The sequence below is a fragment of the Nerophis ophidion genome, linkage group LG23 (genome assembly GCF_033978795.1).
Source record: "Nerophis ophidion isolate RoL-2023_Sa linkage group LG23, RoL_Noph_v1.0, whole genome shotgun sequence".
In the NCBI taxonomy this organism is placed as follows: domain Eukaryota; kingdom Metazoa; phylum Chordata; class Actinopteri; order Syngnathiformes; family Syngnathidae; genus Nerophis; species Nerophis ophidion.
In genome coordinates this window covers 12456389-12476755 of record NC_084633.1, presented here as the reverse complement: position 1 = coordinate 12476755, position 20367 = coordinate 12456389, and the positions used below count along the sequence as shown (strand labels likewise).

The window sequence follows — 20367 nt, the reverse complement described above, 5'->3', positions numbered from 1 at the left end:
TCAGTATACTCTAGCCTTTAAATAGACCTCCTTTTTAGACCAGTTGATCTGCCGCTTCTTTTCTTTCTCCTATGTCCCCCCCTCCCTTGAGGAGGGGGTCCGGTCCGATAACCATGGATGAAGTACTGGCTGTCCAGAGTCGAGACCCATGATGGACCGCTCGTCGGGACCCAGGATGGACCGCTCGCCTGTATCGATTGGGGACATCTCTACGCTGCTGACCCACTTCCGCTTGAGATGGTCTCCTGTGGACGGGACTCTCGCTGCTGTCTTGGATCCGCTTTGAACTGAACTCTCGCGGCTGTGTTGGAGCCACTATGGATTGAACTTTCACAGTATCATGTTAGACCCACTCGACATCCATTGCTTTCGGTCCCCTAGAGGGGGGGGGTTGCCCACATCTGAGGTCCTCTCCAAGGTTTCTCATAGTCAGCATTGTCACTGGCGTCCCACTGGATGTGAATTCTCCCTGCCCACTGGGTGTGAGTTTTCCTTGCCCTTTTGTGGGTTCTTCCGAGGATGTTGTAGTCGTAATGATTTGTGCAGTCCTTTGAGACATTTGTGATTTGGGGCTATATAAATAAACATTGATTGATTGATTGATTGATAACGACTTGGTATAGGGATTGATACCCTAATTTGTGGTATCATCCAAAACTAATGTAAAGTATCAAACAACAGAAGAATAAGTGATTATTACATTTTAACAGAAGTGTAGATAGAACATGTTAAAAGAGAAAGTAAATAGATGTTAACAGTAAATGAACAAGTACATTAATAATTCATTTTCTACCACTTTTCCTTAATCATTTTAACAAAAACACTGAATGGAAAATTACACAATATGTTACCTTCCGCATATGTCAGCAGCTAAATTAGGAGCTTTTGTTTGTTTACTTACTACTAAAAGAAAAGTTGTTTTATATGTTCACTATTTTATTTAAGGACAAACTTGAAAAGAGAAACATATGCTTAACGTCCCCCTAAGATTGTTTGTTAAAATAAAGCAAAAAATGCAATTTTGTGTGGTCCCCTTTATCTAGAAAAGCATCAAAAAGTACCGAAATGTATTGAAATACATTTTGGTACCAGTGCCGGTACCAAAATATTGGTATCGGGACAACACTAGTATGAATTATTTGATTGATCACACATTTAAGTCATTATTTGCAGTGCAGCTCAAAAACACTCCATTGTAGTGTTAAAGGGGAACATTATCACCAGACTTTTTTAAGCGTCAATATTTACCATGATGTTGCAGAAAAAAAGACTATATGTTTTTTTAACCGATTTCCGAACTCTAAAAGGGTGAATTTGGCGATTTAAACGCCTTTCAATTGTGCGCCTGTCGGAGCGATGGCCTTTCACCCGTGACATCACAACGTGAAGCGATCTGCCATTTTCTCAATCTCATTACATACACCAAGTCAAATCAGCTCTGTTATTTTCCGTTTTTTCGACTGTTTTCCCGTACCTTGGAGACATCATGCCTCGTCGGTGTGTTGTCGGAGGGTGTAACAACAGGAACAGAGACGGATTCAAGTTGCACCAGCGGTCAAAAGATGCGAAAGTCCCTCGTTTGTTCTGCACACTGTACCGACGACAGCTATGCTACGATAGAGATGGCAAAAATGTGTGGATATCCTGCGACACTCAAAGCAGATGCATTTCCAACGATAAAGTCAAAGAAATCTGCAATATTGGAAAATAGACCACTGAATCTGCCGTAGTGTGTGAGCTATTCAGGGACAACAGACCTCGGGAGCACGGCAAGCGATGACGGCAGTCTGTTCCCGCAGACGAGCGAGGTAAACCCTCTGGATGTCTTGGCTAAGACGTGATTTATGCCACTTCTTTTTCTGTCTCATTTTGTCCACCAAACTTATAACATTGAGCATGAATGCACAAAGGTGTGTTTTGTTGATGTTATTGACTTATGTGGAGTGTGCTAATCAGACATATTTGTTCACGGCATGACTGCAAGGTAATCGATGCTAACATGCTATTTAGGCTAGCTGTATGTACATATTGCATCATTATTTGCATCATTATTGCATCTTTCCCTCCACCCACATTTAATGCCAAACAAACACATACCAATCGTTGGTTAGAAGGCGATCGCCGAATTCGCTTCCTCCTAATGTGATGTTGTTGCGCTATATTATGAACGATACAAGGTGTTATGTTTTATTTTGAAGTATTGGTTTTATTTTGAAGAACCGGATGTCCGGTGCAGGAAGTGACTTTGCTGTTTTTTCGGATATTTACTTCCTCTTCTATCGGACTTTTGATGATGAGGTAATAGTTCTTCATTGCTCCGTGTTTCTTGTGTAAATATTATTTCTAAACTTTCATAATACTTTAAAAGTTAAAACATTAATGTTGTAGGTATAAGTGATGTGTTGTTTTAAGTATTTTTTTATGTACAATTTTGTTAAATAAGGATTAGAGCGTCGAATGTTTGAAATGTTTGGTCATGATTACACATGGTATTTACGCAGGTATCACTCCGCCAGAAAAGTAGAGACCTGTTCATGTGTTTCGTGTTTCCAAAACAGGTATGTGGATTTGTGTATTATTATTTTTTTTGTGATAAAACCTTCTTGTTAATGTAATTTAAATTATTATTTTTGTATGAATGAATGTTGTTTATTTCCTCTTCTATCGGACTTTTGATGATGAGGTATCACTCCGCCAGAAAAGTTTATGTGTTTCCAAAACAGGTGGCCAATAAATGATGAAACAACGGAATGGTGGAGTGTCTCTTACTTAAAAAAAACTACACAACGCAGAATAAGACTCACTACATACGGTTCAAAGCGATATGGTTCAATAGCTTCAGTTTCTTCTTCAATTTCGTTTTCGCTACCTGCCTCCTTACGCCGCTGAAATCAGAGTCTGAATCCGAGCTACTGTCGCTATGCCTTTCTGTGCTATTCGCCATGTTTGTTTCTGTGTGGTTTCACGCTGTGACGTCACAGGATAATGGACGGGTGGATATACCGATGGTGAAAATCAGGCACTTTGAAGCAGTTTTTCTGGAGATTGCATGATGGGTAACATTTTGAGAAAAACTTCGAAAAATAAAATAAGCCACTTTTTATTGGTTTTAACCCTTCAGAAACTGTGATAATGTTCCCCTTTAATAATGTTAATCAATGATCCTCAATTACCAGAGTGAGTGTAAAGGTATTAGACACTCCTTTTACTTTCATCTAAACAACTTCTTCTCAGTGGCGACTGAGAGCACACAACTGATGTGGTAGAGGACTGAGTGTAAAGCCCACCACTGGGGTAAAATCCAGCTGGTCCTCTGACATCCCGGGTGCAGGGGTGAATCGAAAGCGCTGCAGGAGGTGTGTGAAGAAGAGGAAGAGCTCCATCCGGGCCAGACCTTCCCCAAGACAAGCCCTGCGGCCTGCAAAGGGAATCTCTGTGATTCTAAAAAACAAATACTGTAGCTTAATAAAAGAAAGAAATAGAGGTTGTACCTGCAGAAAAAGGCAAGAACGCATCCCTTTTGATGAATTTACCCTCCTCGTCCAGGAAGTGGGAAGGGTTGAAGGTGTTTGGTGTCTCCCACTCACTCTCATCATAGAGGACAGATGTCAGCAGAGGGAGCACAGTGGTCCCCTTGGTGCACCAAGTGACGAAAAACTCTAATTATTTTTTGACTTGAATGGGATCCTTTATTCACGGAGCAGCAGCTGACCTTTTCAATGAAGTATCCCTGGAAGGTGACGTCTCTGCTGGTGCTGCGCGTGACGGACAGGGGAACAATGTTGGCGAACCTCTGCGTCTCGTGGATGACAGCATCGATGTAAGGCAGGTTCCTCCTGTCCTCCATTGTGATCTGACGGTCTCCCACCACTCTACTAAGCTCTTCCTGGACCCGATCTGCAGGAAATAGACCACTGATAGTAATGCCACTCTAACACTTCTCTCTCATGCAATATTAGTATCAATTTCACCTTGTATTTGAGGGTACTTGGCCATCAAAAGTAGACTCCAGCGAAGAGTGGTTGATGTTGTGTCAGTCCCAGCAATAAACAAATTGATTACGCTGTAAACCAGGTTGTCATTGTGGTAGTGCACTTCATGGGCGTCAGACTCCTAACAAAAGACATCAGATATTTTTTGTGCGCATGTGTCAGTTTTTTTGTGTCGAACCCCAAGGTGCAGAGATGGAGGCAGGCATGGAGTGAGAAAACATGGTTTTAATATAAAATACTAGAACAAAACCAAACAAAGGGTACAAACAAAAAGCATGCACGTGGGTGGATAACAAACTAAGAGAGCTAGCATGGTAGCTAAAAAACAAAAAGGAACTTTAGCATGGGAAACAGAAGTCGTACTTGTACTTAAAAAACAAAACGGAAGCAGGGAACGAAAAACAGTAAGCTAAAAACCGCTATCAAACATAGCTTACCGCAACGCTGCATTGACACATCAAGATACGACACAACAGGTAGCAAAGACAAGTGCGACATGTGGCAACGACAATAATTCAGCAACTGACTCAAGACAAAGCAGGTACAAATAGGAGTGGGCTGATTGGCAACGGGTGTGGCCTAGTGCCAATCAGCCGCAGCTTAGGGAAAACAGCACACAGAGAGACGAACAGGAAGCTGAACCAAAATAAGAGTGCTGACAGGAACTAAGGACAGGAAATACTAAGAACACACAGAGGAAAAACAAAAACAGTTATTGGCAAACCTGACAGCATGGTTGCATTAAGGAGACTTGAAAATGCAAACACAATGACGTCTTACCTCCAGACTCAGTTTACGTGTGCAGAAAGCATCGACAAAGCACCGACATATGTCAGGATTGAAAGTCTCCCTTAATTTGTTTATTAAGTGCAATAAATGCTGCTTGGTATTCTCCATATTCTTCATTATATCCCTCCAGTTTTTAAGGCAAGGACCCAGCTTGGGAAATGCATTGTAGATCTGTCATGGAGCAAAATGTAAATTAGTATTTTTCATGAGCAATACAAATATCAAAATGATATAACATACAATGATAATGCTAAATTAATTAAATTAAATTAGTGACATGCACCTGGGGATAGGTTGGTTGGCAACACTAAATTGGCCCTAGTGTGTGAATGTAAGTGTGAATGTTGTTTGTCTATCTGTGTTGGCCCTGCGATGAGGTGGCGACTTGTCCAGGGTGTACGCCGCCTTCCGCCCGATTGTAGCTGAGATAGGCACCAGCGCCCCCTGCCACCCCAAAGGGAATAAGCGGTAGAAAACGGATGGATGGATAGTGACTATGTATAAAGAATACCACTGGACACAGGGGATTTAAAAATAATAGTGCTCCTATTTGGAACATAAAGTAAATAAAACAATTACAAAAAAAAATTCCCACTTAATTCAATTGTTTAAAAAAAGCCAGTTCCCAAAGTATTTTGTTCCCTCCCCCCAAAAATGCTTTTGTTGATAAAGTTGAAGTTAATTTAGCAGATTTAAAGGCCTACTGAAACCCACTACTACCCACCACGCAATCTGATAGTTTATATATCAATGATGAAATATTAACATTGCAACACATGCCAATACGGCTTTTTTAGTTTACTAAATCACAATTTTACATTTCCCGGGAGTTTCGTCTTGGAAACGGTGTGTAATGATGACGTGTACGCTAGACGTCACGCGTTTTTAGGTCGTCTGCTTTAACGGCATAATTACGGAGTATTTTGGACATCTGTGTTGCTGAATCTTTTGCAATTTGTTCAATTAATAATGGAGAAGTCAAAGTAGAAAGATGGAGTTGGGAAGCTTTAGCCTTTAGCCACACAAACACACGGTGATTCCTTGTTTAAAATTCCCGGAGGTGAAACTTTCCTATGGATCAGAGCGCGGTCAAGCCAACATGGATCCCAACCACATGTCAACCAGCAGGTTTCGGTGAAAAAATTGTGGTTAAAAAGTCGCTTCTTACCGGAGAAAAGCTGAGCTTGGGCCGTCCATGAAGCTGCCGTCGACTTCCCTGAGACATTGGCGTCAACACACCCGTGGACACACCCTTCCGACTATCAGGTAATATTAAACTCACTAAAACACTAGCAACATAATGGAAAAATAAGGGATTTCCCAGAATTATCCTAGTAAATGAGTTTAAAAACATCGGAATACGTCCCAATGCAATCGCGTTTTTTTTTTAACTCGTTTTTTTTGTTTTTGTTTTCTAGTCCGTCGCTATTAATATCCTCAAACACGAATCTTTCATCCTTGCTCAAATTAATGGGGAAATTGTCGTTTTCTCGGTCCGAATAGCACTCTTTGTTGGAGGCTCCCATTAAAAACAATGTGACTATGTGAGGAGCCCCCACACTTGTGACGACATCGTCTGCGACTTCCGGTAGAGGCAGGGCTGTCCTCTTAACACCGACAGTGGCGAACTTTATCGTGGATGTTCTCTACTAAATCCTTTCAACAAAAATATGGCAATATCGCGAAATTATCAAGTATGACACATACAGTAGAATGGACCTGCTATCCCCGTTTAAATAAGAAAATCGAATTTTAGTAGGCCTTTAAAGGGGCTATATATATATATATTTTTTTTCATGTAAAACACTTCCTTATAGTCTACATCAGTGTTTTTCAACCTTTTTTGAGCCAAGGCACATTTTTTGCGTTGAAAATATCCGGAGGTACAACACCAGCAGAAATCATTAAAAAAACAAAACCAAGTTGAGAGTAAAAAGTTGTTGTCTCAATTGTTGGATATGACTTCAAACCATAACTAACTATGTATCAATATAGCTCTTGTCTCAAGGTAGGTCTATTGTCACATAACGCCTTATTTTGCTGTTTTCCTGTGTGTAGTGTTTTGGTTCTTTTCTTGCGCTCCTATTTTGGTGGCTTTTTCTCTTTTTTTGGTATTTTTCTGTAGCAGTTTCATGTGTTCCTTTGAGCGATATTTCCCGCATCTACTATGTTTTAACAATCGAGAATATTTCAGTTGTTTTTATCCTTCTTTGTGGGGACATTGTTGACTGTCGTGTCATGTGCGAATGTACGTTGTGGACGCCATCTTTGCTTCACAGTAAGTCTTTGCTGTCGTCCAGCATTCTGTTTTTGTTTCCTTTGTAGCCAGTTCGGTTTTACTTTCGTTCTGCGTAGCCTTCCCTAAGCTTTAATACCTTTTCCTAGGGGCAGTCACCTTTTGTTTCTTTTTGGTTTAAAGGGGAACATTATCACAATTTCAAAAGGGTTAAAAACGATAAAAATCAGTTCCCAGTGGCTTGTTGTATTTTTTTATTTTTTTTTTTCAAAATTTTACCGGTCCCGGAATATCCCTAGATAAAGCTTTAAAGTGCCTTATTTTCGCTATCTTCGAAACCACTATCCATTTCCCTGTGACGTCATACAGGGCTGCCAATACAAACAACATGGCGGTTACCACAGCAAGATATAGCGACATTAGCTCGGATTCAGACTCGGATTTCAGCGGCTTAAGCGATTCAACAGATTACGCATGTATTGAAACAAATGGTCGGAGTATGGAGGCAGAGAGCGAAAACGAAATTGAAGAAGAAATTGAAGCTATTGAGCGAATAGCTATTGACGCTATTCGACCATAGCTTGGGTGTACCTAATGAAGTGGCCCATAGCATGGCTGCCTTATTAGCATCGCCGGTAAAATGTGCGGACCAAACGATCAGGACTTTCGCATCTTGTGACACTGGAGCAACTTAAATCCGTCGATTGGTAAGTATTTGTTTCGCATTAAATGTGGGTATCTAGTTTCAAATGTACATACAGCTAGCATAAATAGCATGTTAGCATCGATTAGCGTAGCATGTTAGCATCGATTAGCTGGCAGTCATGCCGTGACCAAATATGTCTGATTAGCACATAAGTCAACAACATCAACAAAACTCACCTTTGTGATTTCGTTGACTTAATCGTTGCAAATGCATCCGCAGGTTATCCATACATCTCTGTGCCATGTCTGTCTTAGCATCGCCGGTCAAATGTGCAGACACTTTGGTACATTCAATGGGGGTCTGGCGGCAGATTTCTTGCCAGTGGTGCAACTTGAATCCCTCCCTGTTAGTGTTGTTACACCCTCCAACAACACACCGACGAGGCATGATGTCTCCAAGGTTCCAAAAAATAGTCGAAAAAACGGAAAATAACAGAGCTGAGACCCGGTGTTTGTAATGTGAAAATGAATATGGCGGGTGTGTTACCTCGGTGACGTCACGTTCTGACGTCATCGCTAAAAGACCAATAAACAGAAGGGCGTTTAATTTGCCAAAATTCACCCATTTAGAGTTCGGAAATCGGTTAAAAAAATACATGGTCTTTTTTCTGCAACATCAAGGTATATATTGACGCTTACATAGGTTTGGTGATAATGTTCCCCTTTAAGCATTAGACACCTTTTTACCTTCACACTGCCTCCCGCTGTTTCTGACATCTACAAAGCAATTAGCTATTGGTTGCCACCTACTGGTATGGAAGAGTATAAGATGGTTACTCTGCCGAGCTCTAGACAGCACCGACACTCAACAACAACACATTTGCAGACTATAATTACTGGTTTGCAAAAAATGTCTTTAACCCAAATAGGTGAAATTAGATCATCTCCCACGGCACACCAAACTGAATCTCACGGCACACTAGTGGTTGAAAAACAATGGTATAGATAACATATATGGGTGGTGCTTTGGTCTGCATTTAGCATAAATGTTGTTTTACAGACTTTTTTCAAACCGCTTTGTGACCATCTCCTCAATATGAAACCATTTTATGGGTTTATCTTCTCCCCAGCCATATTTGTTGTCATTTTTAGCAATTCCATAGCAAGTTGGTCTACTGACAGATTAAGTTTGAACTGCAATCTACTTTGTATTAGAAATGGCAACAGCGAAGGATGCATGCACATGTACGAGCCAGCCCGCCCCACAACAAGAGGATGGAGAAAAAGAAGGAATTTATTGATTATAACGTTGAACTGCAATGGCGGACCTTCGCAAAGCACTTTGGGTACATTTATTCCATATATGGATAATAGGCTGATATATAAATAGTGAAATTTCAAATGGCTTCCCGTAAGTATGAGGGTGGGAGTTTAGGCAAGATTGTTTTATAAATATCTGCGCAATACCTACACAGTTTGATTTCAAATGTTCAGGACCTATGCAGATCCCAAATACACAACAACAGGTACCGATAGGTAAGAAAAGGTTGGTTTTGCATAAGAGGGCCCATTTAAAATTGTTATTTATTTTCCTGTTTTTTTTTTTGTCAAGCGGCAGCCTCCAATTTTGAAAACTGTGACAAGAGACTCTTGTCCCACATAATACAGTGGGATACAAACCAATGCAACAAATCAACTTCTATTCATGGATTTTTCATCCTTGAACCCTACTGCTTTTATGTAAAGTTCTTATATTATTGTTTCTATTGCAATCAATCAACTTTTTTGAGAATTATATTTAGTTCACCTGTCCATGTTCTCTTAATAATTATTGTTATCAGTTCACGTTATATTACTTTATCCATCCATCCATCCATTTTCTACCGCTTATTCCCTTTTGGGGTCGCGGGGGGCGCTGGCGCCTATCTCAGCTACAATCGGGCGGAAGGCGGGGTACACCCTGGACAAGTCGCCAGCTCATCGCAGGGCCAACACAGATAGACAGACAACATTCACACTCACATTCAAACACTAGGGCCAATTTAGTGTAGCCAATCAACCTATCCCCAGGTGCATTTAATAATACAATATTTTTTAATTAAATGTGCTTTATACAAAACCCAAAACCAGTGAAATTGGCACGCCGTGTAAATCCTAAATAAAAACATAATACAATGATTTGCAAATCCTTGAATAGACTGCAAAGACAAGATACTTAACGTTCGAACTGGGAAACTATTAGCAAATATTAGCTGATTTGGAATTTGATGCCTGCAACCGGTTTCAAAAAAGCTGGCACAAGTGGCAAAAAAACACTGAGAAAGTTGAGGAATGCTCATCAAACACTTATTTGGAACATCCCACAGGTGAACAGGCTAATTGGGAACGGGTAAGTGCCATGATTGGGTATACAAGCAGCTTCCATGAAATGCTCAGTCATTCACCACTTTGTGAACAAATGCCTGAGCAAATTGTCCAACAGTTTAAGAACAACATTTCTCAACGAGCCATTGCAAGGAATTTAGGGATTTCACCATCTACGGTCTGTAATACATCAAAAGGTTCAGAGAATCTGGAGAAATCACTGCACATAAGCAATATTACAGACCTTCGATCCCTCATGCAGTATTGCATCAAAACCGGCATCAGTGTGTAAAGGACATCACCACATGGGCTCAGGAACACTTCAGAAAACCACTTGTCAGTAACTACAGTTTGTCACTACATCTGTAAGTGCAAGTTAAAACTCGATTATGCAAAGCAAAATAAATTTATCAACAACACCCAGAAACACCGCCGGCTTCGCTGGGCCCGAGCTTATCTAAGTTGAACTGATGCAAATTGACAAAGTGTTCTGTGGTCTGACGAGTCCACATTTCAGATTGTTTTTGGAAACTGTGGACGTCGTGTCCTCCGGAACAAAGAGGAAAAGAACCATCCGGATTGTTCTAGGCGCAAAGTTCAAAAGCCAGCATCTGTGATGGTATGGGGGTGTATTAGTGCCCAAGGCATGGGTAACTTACACATTTGTAAAGGCACCATTAATGCTGAAAGGTACATACAGGTTTTGGAGCAACATATGTTGCCATCCAAGCAACATTATCATGGACGCCCCTGCTTATTTCAGCGAGGAAATGCCAAGCCACGTGTTACAACAGCGTGGCTTCATAGTCAAAGAGTGTGGGTACTAGACTGGCCTGCCTGTAGTCCAGACCTGTCCCCCATTGAAAATGTGTGGCGCAATATGAAGTGTAAAATACCACAACGGAGACCCCGGACAGTTGAACAACTTAAGCTGTACATCAAGCAAGAATGGGAAAGAATTCCACCTAAAAAGCTTCAAAAATGTGTCTCCTCGGTTCCAAAACGTTTACTGAGTGTTGTTAAAAGGAAAGGCCATGTAACACAGTGGTAAAAATGCCCCTTTGTCAACTTTTTTGCAATATGCTGCTGCCATTAAATTCGAAGTTAATGATTATTTACACACAAAAAAAAAAGTTTCTCAGTTATAACATTAAATATCTTGCCTTTGCAGTCTTTTCAATTGAATATAAGTTGAAAAAGATTTGCAAATCATTGTAGTCTGTTTTTATTTACGAATTACACAATGTGCCAACTTCACTGGTTTTGGATTTTGTGCATTTTTGGACACAGCTGTTAGGTGTGCAATGCAATGCAACTGAGATGTCATTTCAGACCCTATAAGTCCGGGTTGATAGATTACCACCATGGAAGCAGATCCAGCCAGACGAGTGATTTCTTGGTCATTTTTCACCATATGTCGGAGGACTGCATCTTTAAAGTCAAACCTCTTTCCGAACATGATGGCCGAAATGATATTTGAAGTAGCGTAGCTGATGATTGTTTTGTTGTAAAAAGCTTTGCCTGAGCAGAAAGACAGAGCGCTTTTAGGGAACCACAGCAAAGTCATATGGATTAAATCAGTGGCGGCGGTTGCTCTAAGACGGCAAAGACAGCTCAGTTTCCCCTGATATGTCAAACAAATGTTTAGAGGCCTACTGAAACCCACTACTACCGACAACACAGTCTGATAGTTTATACATCAATAATGAAATATTAACATAGCAACACATGCCAATACGGCCTTTTTAGTTTACTAAATTGCAATTTAAAAGTTCGCGCGGAGTATCCCATTGAAAACGTCGCGGTATGATGACACGTGCGCATGACGTCACGGATTGGAGCGGACATTTTTTTTACAGCCCGATCCCTGCTATAAGTTGTCTGCTTTAACCGCATAATTACACAGTATTCTGGACATCTGCGTTGCTGAATCATTTCCAATTTGTTCAATTAATAATGGAGACGTCAAAGAAGAAAGATGTAGATGGGAAGTGGTTAGTTTACTAGATTGCAATTTTAAATTTCCCGCAGAGTTTATTGTTGAAAACGTCGCGGAATGATGACACGTGCGCGTGACATCACAGACTGTCAGGAAATATTAGCGCAGCACTATTTGCGGCTAAAAGTCGTCTCTTTTCATCGCGCAATTACACATTATTCTGGATATCTGTGTTGCTGAATCTTTTGCAATTTGTTCAATTAATATCGGAGAAGTCAAAGTAGAAAGATGGAGTTGGGAAGCTTTAGCCTTTAGCAACACAAACACACGGTGATTCCTTGTTTAAAATTCCCAGAGGTGAAGCTTTACTATGGATCAGAGCGGTCAAGCGAACATGGTTCCCGACCACTTGTCAACTGGCAGGTTTCGGTGAGAAAATTGTGTTAAAAAGTCGCCTCTTACCAGAGATCTGTGGAGTTTGCGCCGTCCTTGTATCTGCCGTGACTTCCTCAGACACTGGCCTCAAGACACCCGTGGACACACCCCTCCGACTATCAGGTACTATTTAGTCTCACTAAAACACTAGCAACACAATAGAAAGATAAGGGATTTCCCGGAATTATCCTAGTAAATGTGTCTAAAAACATTTGAATCCATCCAAATGCAATCGCCTTTTTTTTTTTTACTTTTTTACTTTTTTACTTGTCCTTCGCTATCAATATCATCATCCACAAATCTTTCGTCCTCGCTCAAATTAATGGGGAAATTGTCGCTTTCTCGGTCCGAATAGCTCTTGCTGCTGGAGGCTCCCATTAAAAACAATGTGAGGACGTGAAGAGCCCTCACACCGGTGACGTCATCGTCTGCGACTTCCGGTAAAAGCAAGGCTTTCTTATCAGCACCAAAAGTTGCGAAATTTATCGTCGATGTTCTCTACTAAATCCTTTCAGCAAAAACATGGCAATATGGCGAAATGATCAAGTATGTTTAAAATAAAGAATGGACCTGCTATCCCCGTTTAAATAAGAAAATCTCATTTCAGTAGGCCTTTAAATATGTACTTTTGTGTTAACAATTTATTGACTAAATATGTGTTAGAATGCAATAAACTATTGTTCAGCATCCGCTTTTGCGATGGTTGACGCGACTTTCTTCTGGTTGATTGTGGTAGCGTCAGAGGTCATTAAACAGAGTTGAAGCTGAGCGTTCGTTGACTTCCCCAACTTGAAATGTCAGCAGCCGCCACTGGATTTAAGTCAATAAAAAAAAGTTACCTTTATGTTTTTCAAACTCATCAATCAGGTAGTGACACTCGTCGGTGATTTTCTCCTCACTGAGTCTCTTGCCCATCCCAAAATCTCTCAGAGTCGTTAAGGTAAAGCGCCTCATTTCCTTCCAGCTATCACCGTTGGAGAATGTTATGCCTGTAAGCAAGTGACAAGTGTGTTTTAATGGGAGAAAACAAGTTTTCAGTGTAATTCCATCCAACAATCCATCCATCCTTTTTCTACCGCTCTTCCCTTTTCTGGGGTCGCGGGGGGTGCTGGAGCCTATCTCAGCTGCATTCGGGCAGAAGGTGGGGCACACCCTGGACAAGTCGCCACCTCATTGCAGGGCCAACACAGATAGACAGACAACATTCACCGTCACATTCACACACTAGGGCCCATTTAGTGTTGCCAATCAACCTATCCCCAGGTGCATGTCTTTGGAGGTGGGAGGAAGCCGGAGGAAACCCACGCAGTCACCCAGAGAACATGCAAACTCCACACAGAAAGATCCCGGGCCCGGGATTGAACTCAGGACTATTCAGGACCTTCGTATTGTGAGGCACATGCACAAACCACTGTTTCACCATACTGCCTTTGCAGCTTAATTTGCTCTGTGTCTAAATTCCTGTTCCACCTAGACCCTCTTATCTTTGCCCTGCCTCAACCTTCAACCTCAAGTAGACAGACTTGGGCAAATATTGCACTTTGTGTCATGAACAATTGCAAAGAGTGACATGCAGGCGCAGCATAAGTTGGTTATAATCGTTTGTAAATATTGGCTCCTAAGAGAAACTGTTCTTGGCAGCTTTTTAATTGATGACCCAGCAGGTTTTAAAACCCCTAGAGACATAACAAAAATATATATTCACCATGCCCTTTGGCAGAATCGTGGAACAAAGGGTTGATTTCTCTTTCCCCAAACTCCTCAGCATGGTTGATGAGAGCCTGTCTGACTGTCTTGCATCCAGCCAGGACCACCACCTTCTTGAGTCCCAAGTATACGGTAAATACCGGTCCGTACCTTTTAGACAGCTAAACAAATCAGGGTTAGGTCCATGCAACACTTAAACATCAGTAAGAAAAACAAGAATGACTCACCTTAAAAAGAGAATTATCAAGCCTCTGAAGGTCCAACTGATGCAGGTTACCAAGCAAGGGAAGAGGTCTGGGCCCAGGAGGACGCTTCTGTTCATCCTGGAAAGTCCAACTGGAGTACAAAAGATAGACGGCCAGCAAGCCTGCAAGAAGCCCCAACCAGGAGGCCAAAGCAGGAGCCTGCAGAAGCTCTTCAAACATGTTGTGTCAGGGCACAAACCTTCACTAACATACTCGCTGCACACGCTCAGTGGCTCTCGATAAAATCTGAGGAGGATCCGTTTCTCCAATCACACTCCAGTGGGCGTGTTGACACAGTGTCATCGGGTGAATCCCCTCAACCAAATAAAGTGATTCAAATAAAGTCAGCAAAGTTGTAAGGTGATCAAATATTTGTACTCACTCTGTACTACTTGAAAAAAGTGCATTGTTGGGATTCTCAATAAACTTTCTGATAAAGTTCATTTTTAGATGGGCAAAAACTTTTTTTCTCAGGAATAAAGACGTGTTTTGAGAGCAACCGTGCATCCTTTTATATTGCCACAGTGTTAAAGGCCTACTGAAATTATATTTTCTCATTCAAACGGGGAGAGCAGGTCCGTTCTATGTGTCATACTTGATCATTTCGCGGTATTGCCATATTTTTGCTGAAAGGATTTAGTAGAGAACATCGACGATAAAGTCCACAACTTTTGGTCACTAATAAAAAAGCCCTGCCTTTACCGTAAGTAGCAGACGATGTGCACGTGACGTCACAGTTTGTAGGGCTCCTCACATCCTCACATTGTTTATAATCAAAGCCACCAGCAGCATGAGCTATTCGGACCAGGAAAGCGACAATTTCCCCATTAATTTGAGCTAGTATGAAAGATACGTGGATGAGGAAATTTAGAGTGAAGGTCTAGAAAAAAAAAATGTTAAAAAAAAAAAAGATTGCATTGGGAGCGATTCAGATGGTTTTAGACACATTTAATAGGATAATTCTGGGAAATCCCTCATCTTTCTTTTGTTTGGATAGTGTTTTAATGAGTTAAATAGTACCTGATAGTCGGAGGGGTGTGTCCACGGGTGTGTTGACGCCAGTCTCCGAGGGAAGTCACGAAGCTGCAGCAGGACAGAACTTCCGCTGATCTCCGGTAAGAGGCAACTTATTACCACAATATTCTCACCAAAAACTGCCAGTTGACATGTAGTCTGGATCCATGTTCGCCTGACCGCTCTGATCCAAAGTAAAGCTTCACCTCTGGGAATTTTAAACAAGGAAACACTGTGTGTTTGTGTGGCTAAAGGCTAAAGCTTCCCACCTCCATCTTTCTACTTTGACTTCTCCATTGAACAAATTGCAAAAGATTCAGCAACACAGATGTCCAGAACAGGGGTGTCATTAGACCTAATACTGTACTGGGGCACACCTGGGACACAAATCATTCATGTGAGCAAGCAAAGCGCGCAAGCAAAAACATTTTTAGCACTTATTTATCATAAAAAATACACAAATAGTGCTTTAAACTATGAAATCATATCGGACTATGTTGTATGGATCTTTGATTACCCACCTGAAATTAACTAATGCATTTGACCTACTTGTGCACTTTTTTACTCCTAACTTCTAAACTGCTACTGGTAAAAGCAAAAAGGATGAGCAATGAATCTTTTAAAAATATATATATTGCAGTAATCATCTGCAAATTTAACATCTACAAAAGTAAAACAAAAAATAAAGCACCCTTACATCTCTGGGTTCTTTTATATTATTTAATTTCCATTTATGGCAATGTGGCCAATCCTATTTCAGATAAACAAAACTATAAAATATACACAAAACAATAAAGCCACGGTAGTAGAATAAATGAACAACTGTTGTGTGTCTGTTCAGGGAATCATTTTCTGAGAAGTAAACTGTAACGTCTCGTTTTCATTTTTGCAAAGTGGTCAATCAGTCTGGACAGACATGGAAATATTACAGTAACCGTTATACAGTTGACCAGTGGTTCCCAACTGCTGGGTCCTGACATAAAAGTGGATTGTGTGTCATTTTCAGTGAGTCGCAGTCACATGTGTGCATGGAAAAAAAAACTTTAGGGAGAAAAAAATCAAATTGTGGCAACAAAACCAGGTTATTTTTGCCTTTTTTGTAGTGACTATTAGTGAGTATTTTAGCAAAAGGCAAACCGACTACCAAGTTGGAGGAGGACTCAGGACAGACATGGAAATATATTTAGAAAAAATCTAAATGGGGCAACAAAACCCGATATTTTCAGCCATCTTTCTGAAAACAAATACAGAAATGTTACAATTTTTTCTAGAAACAAAACCAGATGCTTTAGCTGTAGCCATTTTTCTGGTGACAAAACAAGATTATTTTTGTCAAAGTCACACCGATTAACAAGACAAGTCTACTGTGCTATTTTTCTGTGAAATAAACTTGAATGATTTAAAAATTGGCTCACGACTTGATGAAATGGAAACATGTTTTTCTTCCTGAAGATAAACCATTTGAGAAGCACTCAATTCACACATGCTTACTCCAAATCATTATTGATGCAGAACCAGCAGACAATAACCAACATTATGTTTCATGTTGATTAGAAATTCCCCCGACAGCTCGTACAGCAAATGAATATTTTTGTCTTGATACAAGGAAGAACGTTAGCTAACTTAGCATCAACTTAAGACAATGATGTTGCCTAGCTAGCTAGGACTTCACTTACATCTCTCATTCCTCGCTTCTTCTCTGCTGCGGGCGAATAACTTTCTTAAATCCATCTAGGAGTTGCAGTTTGAGTCAAATCAAAATCAAAATAATATAATTAACAAATTGTTGTTGGCTAACGTCACCTACCTCACGCAGTGATTCTCATCCTCTCTCTCGCTCTCTCTCTCTCTCTCTCTCAATCGAAGTCTCGATCCACACGTGAATAAATTACCATATTAATTAGCCATGTGCTCACTGTTTCGTGGAGTGAATACAGTAGCAATCAATTACCATACTAAGTAGTATGTGCGCTGTTGTCTATGTTATGTAGACTTAAAACTCTTTAGTGGGTTTTTTTTTTATTGGTGAAATTTTTACTGGGGCACTGCAGATCAACAGTGGGGCACGTGCCCCAGTGAAATATGTCTGGCGACGCCCATGGCGAATTACTTTCTTAAATCCATGTAGGAGTTGCAGTTTGAGTCAAATCAAAATCAAAATAATATAATTAACGAATTGTTGTTGGCTAACATTACCTACCTCACTCAGTGATTCTCATCCTCTCTCTCTCTCTCTCTCTCTCTCTCTCTCTCTCTCTCTCTCAACCGAAGTCCCGATCCACATGTGAAAACATTACCATATTAATTAGCCATGTGCTCATTGTTAGTGGAGTGAATACAGTAGCAATCAGTTACCATACTAAGTAGTATGTGCGCTGTTGTCTATGTTATGTAGACTTAAAACTCTTTAGTGTTTGTTTTTTTTATTGGTGACATTTTTACTGGGGCACTGCAGATCAACAGTGGGGCACGTGCCCCAGTGAAATATGTCTGGCGACGCCCATGGCTAATAACTTTCTTAAATCCATCTAGGAGTTGCAGTTTGAGTCAAATCAAAATCAAAATAATATAATTAACAAATTGTTGTTGGCTAACATTACCTACCTCACGCAGTGATTCTCATCCTCTCTCTCTCTCTCTCTCTCTCTCTCTCTCTCAATCGAAGTCACGTGAAAAAAATTACCATATTGATTAGCCATGTGCTCATTGTTAGTGGAGTGAATACAGTAGCAATCAATTACCATACTAAGTAGTATGTGCGCTGTTGTGTATGTTATGTAGACTTAAAACTCTTTAGTGTTTTGTTTTTTTATCGGTGAAATTTTTACTGGGGCACTGCAGATCAACAGTGGGGCACGTGCCCCAGTGAAATATGTCTGGCGACGCCCCTGGCGAATAACTTTCTTAAATCCATCTAGGAGTTGCAGTTTGAGTCGAATCAAAATCAAAATAATATAATTAACAAATTGTTGTTGGCCAACGTTACCTACCTCACGCAGTGATTCTCATCCTCTCTCTCTCTCTCTCTCTCTCTCTCTCTCAATCGAAGTCACGTGAAAAAAATTACCATATTAATTAGCCATGTGCTCATTCTTATTGGGGTGAATACAGTAGCAATCAATTACCATACTACGTAGTATGTGCGCTGTTGTCTATGTTATGTAGACTTAAAACTCTTTAGTGTTTTTTTTTTTATCGGTGAAATTTTTACTGGGGCACTGCAGATCAACAGTGGGGCACGTGCCCCAGTGAAATATGTCTGGCGACGCCCATGGCGAATAACTTTCTTAAATCCATCTAGGAGTTGCAGTTTGAGTCAAATCAAAATCAAAATAATATAATTAACAAATTCTTGTTGGCTAACGTTACCTACCTCACGCAGTCATTCTCATCCTCTCTCTCTCTCTCTCTCTCAATCGAAGTCACGTGAAAAAAAATACCACAATAATTAGCCATTTGCTCATTGTTAGTGGAGTGAATACAGTAGCAATCAATTACCATACTAAGTAGTATGTGCGCTGTTGTCTATGTTATGTAGACTTAAAACTCTTTAGTGTTTGTTTTTTTTATTGGTGAAATTTTTACTGGGGCACTGCAGATCAACAGTGGGGCACGTGCCCCAGTGAAATATGTCTGGCGACGCCCATGGCGAATAACTTTCTTAAATCCATATAGGAGTTGCAGTTTGAGTCAAATCAAAATCAAAATAATATAATTAACAAATTGTTGTTGGCTAACGTTACCTACCTCACGCAGTGATTCTCATCCTCTCTCTCTCTCTCTCTCTCTCTCTCTCTCAATCGAAGTCACGTGAAAAAAATTACCATATTAATTAGCCATGTGCTCATTCTTATTGGGGTGAATACAGTAGCAATCAATTACCATACTACGTAGTATGTGCGCTGTTGTCCATGTTACGTAGACTTAAAACTCTTTAGTGTTTTTTTTTTAATCGGTGAAATTTTTACTGGGGCACTGCAGATCAACAGTGGGGCACGTGCCCCAGTGAAATATGTCTGGCGACGCCCATGGCGAATAACTTTCTTAAATCCCTCTAGGAGTTGCAGTTTGAGTCAAATCAAAATCAAAATAATATAATTAACAAATTCTTGTTGGCTAACGTTACCTACCTCACGCAGTCATTCTCATCCTCTCTCTCTCTCTCTCTCAATCGAAGTCACGTGAAAAAAAATACCACAATAATTAGCCATGTGCTCATTGTTAGTGGAGTGAATACAGTAGCAATCAATTACCATACTAAGTAGTATGTGCGCTGTTGTCTATGTTATGTAGACTTAAAACTCTTTAGTGTTTGTTTTTTTATTGGTGAAATTTTTACTGGGGCACTGCAGATCAACAGTGGGGCACGTGCCCCAGTGAAATATGTCTGGCGACGCCCATGGCTAATAACTTTCTTAAATCCATCTAGGAGTTGCAGTTTGAGTCGAATCAAAATCAAAATAATATAATTAACAAATTGTTGTTGGCTAACGTTACCTACCTCACGCAGTGATTCTCATCCTCTCTCTCTCTCTCTCTCAATCAAAGTCACGTGAAAAAAATTACCATATTAATTAGCCATGTGCTCATTGTTAGTGGAGTGAATACAGTAGCAATCAATTACCATACTAAGTAGTATGTGCGCTGTTGTCTGTTATGTAGACTTAAAACTATTTAGTGTTTTGTATTTTTATTGGTGACATTTTTACTGGGGCACTGCAGATCAACAGTGGGGCACGTGCCCCAGTGAAATATGTCTGGCGACGCCCCTGGTCCAGAATACTGTGTAATTGCGCGATGAAAAGAGACGACTTTTAGCCATGAGTGGTGCTGGGCTAATATGTCCCCTCCAACCAATAATGTCACAAACACGCGTCATCATTCCGCGGGAACTTAAAATTTGCAATTTTAATATTTCATCATTGATATATAAACTATCAGACTGCGTGGTCGGTATTAGTGGGTTTCAGTAGGCCTTTAAAGATAGTGATGTGGATCAAT

At 40.5% G+C, this 20367-nt stretch overlaps 1 protein-coding gene across 2 annotated transcripts; it reads right to left on the bottom strand.

Moving 5' to 3' along the window:
• Positions 1 to 853: 853 nt before the first annotated feature.
• LOC133541442 (cytochrome P450 2K1-like) lies at positions 854 to 14577 on the bottom strand. 2 transcript variants are annotated; one of them, XM_061884873.1, is made up of 9 exons: positions 14335 to 14577; positions 14106 to 14268; positions 13240 to 13389; positions 11390 to 11547; positions 4773 to 4952; positions 3972 to 4113; positions 3713 to 3897; positions 3492 to 3633; positions 854 to 3418 (listed from the first exon to the last, which is right to left on the bottom strand). In XM_061884873.1, the coding sequence occupies exons 1-9, from the start codon at positions 14530 to 14532 to the stop codon at positions 3231 to 3233; spliced, it is 1506 nt and encodes a 501-aa protein (XP_061740857.1). In that variant the 5' UTR covers positions 14533 to 14577; the 3' UTR covers positions 854 to 3230. The 2 variants fall into 2 exon arrangements, with proteins under 2 accessions (XP_061740857.1, XP_061740856.1); XM_061884872.1 differs by having other exon boundaries at positions 855 to 3418; positions 11387 to 11547.
• Between the last annotated feature and the right edge of the window lie 5790 nt (positions 14578 to 20367).